Source organism: Rissa tridactyla, chromosome 1, assembly GCF_028500815.1.
Source record: "Rissa tridactyla isolate bRisTri1 chromosome 1, bRisTri1.patW.cur.20221130, whole genome shotgun sequence".
Classification (NCBI taxonomy): domain Eukaryota; kingdom Metazoa; phylum Chordata; class Aves; order Charadriiformes; family Laridae; genus Rissa; species Rissa tridactyla.
The window spans coordinates 165,931,382-165,942,043 of record NC_071466.1 but is presented as its reverse complement, the minus strand read 5'-3'; the positions used below and the strand labels follow the sequence as shown (position 1 = coordinate 165,942,043).

The 10,662-nt window shown below is 47.4% G+C and overlaps 1 protein-coding gene across 1 annotated transcript; it reads right to left on the bottom strand.

Moving 5' to 3' along the window:
* Positions 1 to 163: 163 nt before the first annotated feature.
* GSG1 (germ cell associated 1) lies at positions 164 to 10,575 on the bottom strand. The gene is made up of 6 exons (XM_054211667.1): positions 10,448 to 10,575; positions 7,861 to 8,245; positions 5,344 to 5,391; positions 2,422 to 2,574; positions 2,187 to 2,298; positions 164 to 1,095 (listed from the first exon to the last, which is right to left on the bottom strand). The coding sequence occupies exons 2-6, from the start codon at positions 8,243 to 8,245 to the stop codon at positions 780 to 782; spliced, it is 1,014 nt and encodes a 337-aa protein (XP_054067642.1). The 5' UTR covers positions 10,448 to 10,575; the 3' UTR covers positions 164 to 779.
* Positions 10,576 to 10,662: the final 87 nt, after the last annotated feature.

Sequence of the window (10,662 nt, the reverse complement as noted above, 5' to 3'; positions counted from 1 at the left end):
TCGGGATTGTTTGCAATATTTTTACAATGGGGAAAAGGGGACAGATGAAAAGAAACAAAGAAAAAAGCAAAAGCCCAGCCAAAGATTCTTAAAGGTTGTGTAGAAGCACAGTAGAAAGAGACAGACAGGAAGGTACCTCAGAATGGGAGATTTTGGGGGAAAAAGCAAGAAGGGAGCATGTGGGAGTCATTACAGATGGTAAAGAGGAGGAGAGAGATGTCTGAAAGCAGCTCCCCATCCCTACTGCAGCAGCCTTTTTAATACGTGGGGGCAGGGAGAAGAGGAGGTTGGGCCTGGAAATGAAGAACAAATAGGGTGTTCAGAGAGGATTACAGCCAATCAATATGAGCACCAATGCCCTTCACCCTAACGCTGAACCAGGGGGGGTTGCAGGAAGGTCAATGTGACACCACCCAAAGAGGCCCAGCACTGCAATTTGTCAGCTGGATGGCGCTGTCTATTCCCCGGTGCAATAGTGCTGGGATTAGGACAACTGCCTCAACTCTGTCTGAAAGTGCTTGGAGACAGCTGGCACCAACATGTCCTTCCAGTTTCACCCTTCCCAGCTGAGGACACCCATCAAACTGTGATCAGGGAGGACCCACCCACCTACTGTTGACATTGCTGTTGCCCTGGCCCAGTGCCCACCTTCTCTTCTCACTCCCCAAACAGTAGAGGAAGGAAGAGCTCCCCAAGAACTTGCTAACAGTGGTGCTAGTGTTTGGTTCAGAGCTCCTGTGCCTCCCAAACCCCACTGCTCTGTCCCTGTGCGCTCATCTCTAACAGCGAGCCTCCCCGATTGTCTGTCCCAAGATGTCATCCAGTTCCAGCTCTGGTTCCCGCTGTAGCACTTTCTGCTGCAGCTCAGAGTAGAAGTCGACTCCCTCAGAGACTGAATGGAGGGGCTTGGTTTGCGGCTCGTAGTAGCTACTTATTTGCTGCTGTATGAAGCACTGGTGGTGCTGAGGTTGATCCTTGAAGTTCCCATCATAACCCTTGATGTGGTTCCTTTTGAACTCCAGCACCGTCTTGGTGTAGGTGTTGAGAGTGGTGACAGCAGAGGCCATGCAGCAGGTGAAGGAGGCCCAGGCCATGCTACAGGAGAGACAGAAGAATAGCATGTGCCGTGAGAAGCCAAGTAGGGTCAGGAATTGAATTGCATGCAGTGTGACGCACCCTGATTTGCCAGGCAGAAGCTGCTGGGCATGGACATGAACTAGAAAGACTGGAAGCGTCAGGCTCATAACATTACAGTTCTTAGGGCTTATACCACCACGAGATCCTTCTTAGAGTGGTGGGGTAAATACTGGTCACACGGAAGGGAGGGATACAAGGAAAATAAAAAGGAAAGCGGGAAAGCCTGTAACGGGTCAAAGCAGGACAGCACAGCTCGGAAGCAAGTTCTGTATCGCAGGGCTGCTCAGTGTCTTCTTGGACGTGAGGCATGTCCATGAGCACAATCAAAGGTCCATGCTGACATTTGATGTCCACAGCTGGCACATGGCACTGGAGTGTTTAAGTCTTAAGAATCAATGTGGTCACCTTCAGTACAGCATTGCAAATTGAGCCTGCACTGTCCATGGGCACTGGCAAGACACATCCAACTGTTTTTCAAGTCAGTTATGGCATATTAGCTGCGGTTGGCTTCTTTAGCCTTTAGAGAAAGGAACCCTGAGCCACCTGCTTTTTGCAGGTGCTCTTCCTGGCTACAGCGTCCACATCTTTAAGTATCTGTCTAGGCTTGGTGCTGCAGGGATAGGTCCTTTGGACGTTGGTTAGTGAAGATGCCAAACCAGCATGCAACTTAAACTTCAGAAAAACAAGGCATGTTTGAGAGCACCATCACAGGTGTGACAGTGGCCTCTGCACACAGGGAACAGCTGAGACCAAACAGGACAAACCAGCCTAGGGGCAAACCTGATGAGTCAGCAGGGCTGAAGGTACTTCTTTAGGTGTGACCCCATTGTTTTGCCAGTCCTTGGTAGCTACTTATTTAAGTAACCTGGCAACTATTTGTTAAAGCAGGGGATGAGGCAAAGGCAGGAGATTAGCAGTGGGAGACCCATGGTACACCTGTCTTTGGAAACACAGAAGGTCAAGAAGGGAGGAGGTGGGTTTTGGCAGGGTGTAGCATGGCTGAAGCCCAAAAGGCTTGGGAGGTGAAGATGGCTTCAGAGCTCACGTACTAGTATGCCCAGCCATAGTCCCATGAGTGCGGTCTCCAGTCCTCTGGTCCCAGACTAACCGTTGCCTGGAAGACTTGAGTGTACATCATGTGCGCCACCATCCCAAGAAGACCTGGACACAAAAGACAAAAAAGCAAAGAAGCTACAGCAGGAGCCAGAGCAGTATACTTCAGCCGTGTGTGGGAGAGGAGGCTCTCCTGCTGCTGTGATTCCAAGCCTGCAGTAACACGCTTACCTGACAACACTGAGGAGACAGCAGCAAAGGCGTTGAGCTTCAACCCACAGACAGGATTGCCCGTATGCAGCATTTCCACCATCATGAGGATGAAGCTGATGAGCAGCAAGCTGATGTACAGCATCTCCGATCCCAGTGACAGCCACAGGATTCCTGCCAGGAACCAGAGACTCCTCACATCAGTACAGGCTGGCTTGTTCAAGGGAGAGTACTCCCTCTTCCCAACCCAATCCTGAAAGGATGTCCTTTAGAAAGAAGGGGAAGAAAGAAAACAAACACCCAAAAGCAGTCTCCCCCAGCCTGTGAGCAAGGGCTCAAAGGAAGTTGAAAGGAACAGAGAGTCAGTCTCAGAAGATGGCTTGTCTGGTCTGGGACTGCAAAAGCTGAGAGGCACTAAAACAGCTGTCTGTAAATGAGCCAGCATTATTCACAAACAGCAAGGAAGAAGCCATTGGGAAAAAGGCAGAGGAAAAGCTGTTGAATATTAGCACAAGACCTAGTGGTCATAGGTTGGCCATGAACACACCTGAGCTGGACGTTGGAAGGTTCTTACCCATTAGCGTAGTGATGTTCAGAGTAGGTTTCTCATCACACCAATGGAAGCAAAAGACTTTTCACCTGGGACTCAACTGGTTAAGAAAAGAACTGTATGGTTCGTCCATGGCAGTGGCTGGGACCTGGCCTCTGGAATTTGGGAGGCCTTTTGCAGGCCTCCATTCCTCGGGGTGGATATCCAGCTAGTACAATAGCATTCACCCCTCACCCTGCTGCTTGAACAGAGTACAGGTACTTTCATGCTGGCATTATTAGTGGGACTTAAGTGATACCGTAGTCCTCAGTTGAGCTCCCTGTACAGTAGGACTTGGAGGAGAATGAGAAATGGCACTCCGTAATGCAGGGCTGTGGAAGAGCATGGGATTCACTGAGGAAGGAATATTAATCTGACAAATGAGGCAGCACTGTGAACACTACTGTTAGCAACTATTAATGGCCATAGAGGAGACATTCAACTGGGGAAAAGGAGTGTGAAGAAAACCCTCATTAATGTGGCACTGACTTGACTTCTCAACGTCATTAGCGCCACAGAGTCACCGAGCTCTTTAGCAGGAATTGATGAGCTGCATTCCCTGCTTAAAGGAGCTGGCTTGCTTGCGGCAGCACGACCAGGGAGACTATTTCATTAAAGGTCAGACTGCCGAAAGTGTCCTGGAGGCTGCAGGCACCACACACGCACAGGGGTCTCTGCATCACTTCCCCTGGGAGCCCAGGCCCACCACACGTGCTGTGCAATCTCGTCCTGTGATGCTGCCCGTGTAACGTGCAGCTGCTCTGCACACAGCCAGCTCAGCCAGCCCAGCCTGCAATCAGCGGCCACACCACCTTCTCCAGTGGTGGCCCAACTACATAATGGCAGCTGCGCTGGAGGCCAAGGTCATGTTAAGATGGTGCTGTGTGCAGGAAGGGGCAAAAGCGGGTGATAGAGCTGTTAAAACGATGGTGTCACTATGAGTGCCATGCTTAAGCTCACAGTGATCTTCCAATTAATTTGTAGGAACTCAAGGTCTTACGGAACGTGGCCTTTCTGTCAATGTTGGGCTGTAATTACACAAAGAGCAGCAGGTGGAGCGTGAGGGGGGACAGACATAAAGATTTACAAAGACATATAATCTGGTTGCATAAACCTCTTTTCTTAGGAAAACAGTCTATAAGGAAGACATTGGAACCAACAGAGCCAGAGGCCTGGGGAGGGAATGAAGCATAAGGAGGTGAGAAAGTGGAAAAATGTATTGCTACTCCCTGTGAAGTGAGCATTTTGTGGTAAGTGCAGGAGTCGTTCAGTAAATGCAGTTAAGTCACTTATTTTATGACAAAGTGGAGATCTGCATGGCTTCGAAATGATCTTGTAACGCCGGCATTATTTGAGTTGTGTGAGTACTGTTTCCCAAAAGAGTACGCAGGGGAGGTTTTTCTACCCTGCTGTTGTGCCGAGAGCGACCCAGGTTAATCTGCACAGCGAGCCACTGCAGGCCACTCACACCAGCCCCCTCACCTGGGAATACACATCGCTTTATAAAAGCAGGCCAGCAGTCTTTGACGGTGTTTTGAAAATAGGGGAAACAAGGCAGAAAAAGAAGATGAGCTCCCCAAAAGTACTCATCTCCCTGCTGGCTGTTGAGATTCCCCAGCGTTTGTTCCAGCCCTTGCTCTCATGGCTTGAATGCTAACACAGGCTCTGCACCCCAGGCGTTTCCCTTCACGTATGAACATCCTCTGAAATGACTTGCCTCCAGCCTCCAGCTCAGGGAATAGTTAGCAAGCCCACAACAAATGAAAAGCTTTCAGTAAGTAAAATCTCCATTGCATACGTACACATATATCCAGCTATACTGAAGTTATCCCCAGGATAATTTGAAACATGTGACGATGACAGGAGGGGTGAGCTCTCCAACTCAAATGAAGTTTGGACTTCACCCTGAAAGTGTAACTTTTGGATGTCCTGTTGACTTACCACAAAGTAAGAGGAGATGCAGCTTCCAGAGTCATCACATTAGACCCCAAAACTGAAGCACCGAGTCAACATGTAGCGTATGTGGGAGGAACTGCTCTCAGGTGGCATCCATCCCCTTCTCGCTGACTACAGCAAGATGACAAGCACAAACCGGGCAACTTATTAGATCAGACAAATCCCACTTCACATGGGAGGGAGTCTGAGGTTTCCAGCGCTGACCTCACAGATGGCAGTGGTTTAGGCAAATATCTGGGAGGAAATCTTTGCTCTTTTAGCAACCATGAGGCCAGGATTTCATGCCTGGCTCTTTGGGGACCCACCCTGCTGTCCTCACATAGGTGAAATTTTGCAGGTCCCCCATCCCAAGGAGGTGCACCTGGCAGCTACAGTGGGGTATGGGGATTTGCTCTTACCTCTTTCTGCCGGTGGTGAAAGCTCAATAAAGCTACGGCATTTCTCTTCTGAAACACAAACCCAAAGGTATTAGTTAACAAAACAACGCAGGGTACATAAAGGAAAAGAAAATCTCTTCCTCTCACTCTCTTTTCACTGCATAGCTCCAGTCATTCCTGAGTCTATCCATCATATCATCTCACCTCTGCTCTCTTTCTGACCATCTTTCCAGATCTTCACTAGGGGAAGGCAACGTCTGCCTGGAAAACTAAAAGTGGCCTTTCCAGAAAAAAAAAACTTCATTAATTTGTAAATCTTACAAGACTCTGGTGAACACAAGAATCCGTTGGCACTCATTCACAACATTACTGTTGATCAGACCTATTGAGGGTGTAGCTTATAACAGACTGCAGACCCACCACTTCTGCTGAGGATGTGAATTCCCAATTACCCCAGTCTCAGCAGAGCAGTTCTAGCACTGCTTCCCAAAGAAGAAAGCAAAAAAAAAAATATTCCCAAGTGAGATGCTGCGTGACAGAGATGTGAGTCCCTCTTCTGTGGCAGAAAATCACACAGAAATATGATCTTCTGTCCTCACATTTTAGGCATGCCATTTGGACAAATGGTGTTCATATTTGCTTTGGCTTTTTACGTTGGCCAGATGCAAACTATTGTCTCAGCTGAGGGTCCATCATTATTATCTGTAAGTCTCTCTTACTGCATACTGCATTACTGCATTTGAGGGTTCTCTCCTCTATTTGGCACAGTATTTTCTCCCAGAAGTATCAGCCTGCTGCTTTTCATGTAAGAATCTCATTTTCTTAATTTCTATCCCCAGTTCTAATCTCTCCCAATCTCCTGTATTACTTCTGTCATCCACAGCTCTCAGGATGCTACCCAGTTTAGTGCCATCTGCAGTCCTCATTAACTTGCAGTTTGCTACTTCATCTAGAACTTTAATGAGGTTATTCAGTAATGGCTCATCTAAACTGATCCTGAGATTAGTCTGAATAATGAAATCCTTTCTCCAGCTCAACTCAATCTCCTTTTGCTCACAGTAGCCCCCTTTTTTCTTGTTGTTGTTCTTGTTGTTGTTGTCGTCTATGCACTTGCTTCAAATACCCCCAGCAGTGGGTGGGTTGTACTCGATTTATAGGAAGCAGGGGACTGAGGTTGACCATGTGCTCTTCCCTGCGCTCTGCTGCAATCCAGATGTAACATGTTCTCTGCATTCCTTCAGGCATTGGGGTTATTTCAGGACTGCCCGGTGGCCAGACAAGTCTTTCAGAGAAAGCTGTCAAGGAATGTCGTCCCATTCCCACAAGCACCATGGAAACACACCCCAACGCAAACCAGTCCCAAATAAACACATCTCCTTCCGCAGCATGTCTGGAAATGCTCATAACGAAGCAGACCTCTCGTTAGGACATGAGAGTTTCAAGCACATTCTCTCCTGCTCCCACCCCCCTTCTGTCTGCTTTTATTCACCAGTTCCTTATTTTCAACCTCTGACAGCAACAGATAAGAAAATGAGACATGCGATACCAGAACTTAGCTAAAGGTGAGATGTTTGTGCTTGGGGAGAGCTGAAGGGAAGGTGGTGGACTCAGGGGAAGGGGCCTGATGAAAGTCACTTTCATCACTGTATCTTTAGATACAAATCTCCCTGTTGGCCACTTCCCGGGTCAGTTCTGATCTTTGATGTGTGTGCCAGGCTGTAAAGAGCATCTGTGCACTGCAGAGCATCCACCTGTGCTGGCATGGCACAGGTTTCGGCAGAAGGACTTCAGTAGGGCTGGGCAGGAGCAAGTCAAGGGTGAAGGGAGGCACCAACGCAGTCTAGGACCGGTTGCACAACCAGCCCCTGACACTCCAAGGTTTACAGTGCCAGTCTTATATGGTCAAAAAATCACAAATGAAACCTGTCACAATACCACAAAAACAACTAAAAAATTATAAGACTGCATCTCTAGTCCTCAGGTCAATTTGCCTCCTAGCTTTAGTTCCTCTGGGTTCAGATCCTCCAGGTTTTCTCTGTATCTATAAGGCAGTACTTCTCTTTATTTTTATTTTTTTTAAAGAAAAGCCAAGTCCCTGTTCAATTCACAAAACCTCTCAGTTCGGTGATTTAAGGAGAACACCAACTATTGCAGTCCTCACAGTGATAACTATACATTGTCAACACTGCATAAAATCACCCTGCTTAGATTTCTGAGGGGACATACATTCACAAAAGTGCCCTGGAGAGCATGAAGTAAGTTGCGTGTGGGAATGGAGATATGGGGAAGGGGAAAGTAGGCTCACTCCAGTTCACATCAGGATGAGTGATGCCATCACAAAGTCACTGCCACCAGCACTTGCACTTCACAGCCCCTATTCCAGACTGAAGGGCACACCAGAGATAACCATTCTCCCTTGCCCCCCTCTGTAAACATCCCAATGAAGGACAGAAATATAACGACCACAGCACTGCACAGGGAAGATGCCACCTAGGAAAATGAAGAAGGCTTTTCTCCCAAGTTTTGTCAGCCTCCTGCCTTTCATTTCCAAAATCCTGTGGAGTAAATAAAAGGGAAGTTGTGGCTGCCTGGCCAAGACGCTACCTGGCCCTTCCATGCTCTCTTCGCAGGAAAGCCACATCCCAGTGTGGAAGTATCTGAAGGCAAAGCGGTCATCCCCAGTCTCCCAGCTGTAGTGCACCTCCTCCTGGGATGAAACATTGCTAGCACCTGCGTCCGACGGCATGGGGACACCGATGCACTTGGTGGCTTTGCTCTTCCCACACAAAGGCTTGGGCACTTTCTGGGTCCCGGTGCACCAGTAGCTGCCGAGCAAGGCAGTGGTGGAGAGGCTGAGAGCCAGCAGGTTCAGGATGACAGCCAGGAAAGCACGACGCAACGGAAATCCCTTCAGCAGCTCCATCTACAACACACAAATGGGAAGGACTGTCATGCCAGCCCCTTGTCCCACCTAGCCTTACGAATCCCAGCTCTTCCCAGCGTGCACTTGTGGGGAGGGGATATGAGGGCTCTGCCCCCCTCACAACATCCCAACAGCTCACCCAGCACAGAAGAACCATTTCCAGAAAGCCACGGTGGTGGACCAATAAGCTTCAACCATTTCAAAGTACACTGAATATCTGTACTGGTGAAGAGAGGGTGACCCAGTAGACGTACCAGGGCTGATTGCATCGGGGTGTGTGACCACATGAGCAAAATCAAAGGGACACCATCTTCACTCCATCTGAGAGGTGTCAAGGAAAAGCTGTTAACCATCTTCCCCAAATACCATGTGTTGTCTTCAGATGGGGTGTGATGAATGCTTTGTCCAACTAGATGGGAATTCTCACTGCCAAGTGTCCCAAAACACTTTTTCAACCAGTTCATTACTGTACCTAGGGAAGCAGGGAGTGTATTGATTTCACAGTGGGCAAAGGCAGGAAAATGTTCCCGGATCACTGAAGGTCACGCATCAAAGCAGTGACCTGCTCAGGAGGGACACCAAGGTATTCAGACCTGGCAGCTCAAGTTCAAGCCCCAGAGCAGCACCTCCCACCTGCACAAGCACTGCTCTGCACAGCAGAAACTTGGTAGGGTGGTGGGATGACAGTGTCTCCGCTCTCACACAAAGTGCCACAGTGTGGGTTTTTTAAGAGCGAACATTGCCACAAACACTCTTCCCAGTTTCATCTCATCAGAAAATGTAATTCAGAAAGCAGTTTGTGTACCAGGGTCCTGTGGTCTTTCTCACTCAGAGGGAAGTTTAAGATTTTATGGTTCCTGCAAAACCTTGCACTGACTCCTGAGAACCCCAACTTATCACTCCATGGATTGATTAGATGTCATCTACCCACACATCAACTTTCATGTAATCAACGCATGCCTCTTCCCACATGGCACTCCCTATGTTTGGCACAACTTCATCCAGATACTCCCACCCTTTCCTATTTATGACTCTCAAAAATCTATTTGCCCATGAATAGATTCGGTTTGTACAGACATTGCCTGCTGCCGGTCCTCTTCACAGAACTTCGGTTGACTCACCCAACGCTGAACGTTTGAGAAAGGCCCAGCGCACTGTGGACACTACTATAAATAAACGATATGAGTCTGAGCTTTGCATTGTTTGTGACTGCACCACAGCTAAAAGTGGTGCAGTTAGAAGCATTTGTTCTTCTCGGAAAAGAAAAAAAAATTGTTTCTTGCTCGGAAACACGGTCAATAAAGATGGTGCTGAAGCTCCTTCTGGAAAGCAGGACTTCATGAGCATCTCGTCACACTAGGAAGACAGTGCCAGAACACTCTCCCCGAAGGCAAGAAAATACCCAGCTCCTGAAAAATTCCTGTACTGTTTTGTGCTCTGGCTTCTTCTGTCTCTTCACCAGAGCATTTCCTGCTTTCAGCAATGGAGATGCTGCACCTTTAGTGATACCACAACTAATGGTAACATTTTAGGGCTACTGCAACTAATGACTTCCATGATCTGAAGGCATGTTGGAAATCACCATTTTCACAAAGCAGATACCTACTAGGAACACTTAATTATGTGAAGGTTTCTGGCTAAGGTTGGTGGCAAATTCCTCACTGAGAGTTTTTTCAGTGGAAAATTTGCCTTATGGCTGAAAAGGAAATTATAGATAAAATTGCTCTCCTCAAAAACATGATTTTTCATCTGAAAATAGAAACATTCAGCACACTAAGGTTTTCAGTTTTTCATCAATGCTTGATTATAAGATTTTCTGTCATCATGTTTCAGTTTGCTCATGCTTTCATTAAAAAAAAAAAATCTTTCCACTCATAATATTGACAAAAATATTTTTTTCTAATTTAAATCTTCAATAGTGGGAAAAGTATTCTCTCCACTTGATTTGTGGTAGTAGCTGAAAGGCCATATAATTTCAGAACAAGTGATAAGGATGAAGACAAAAAAATATAAGAAACAAATGAGTCAGAAGAAGGAACTGGCTCAAGGATGCAGAGGACATAGAGAATAAGAAGCAAATCTGAACTACTCCTTCATGAAAATATTGTCAGAGGAGTTTCCCTCCATAAAAACCAAGCACTTACTGACAATAACTGACCATACTATCTAGATAGACCCAAAAGGAAAGAGAGTTGAATTTACCTTGGCAGCAAGTCCTCGAAGTCCTGTTAATTTGGAAGAGAAATACAGAAACGGGACTCACGCTTTGTCTGCTGTTTGGCTCATCTCTAGATCCTTCAAGAAACCCAATTGCTTCAAAACCCCTTTCTCCTTTGCCTCCTCCCCTCCTCCTTCTCCTTCCCCCCCCTCTCCCCCCATGATTATTAAATGCTATCCCTCCAGACAGCAGCTGCTTT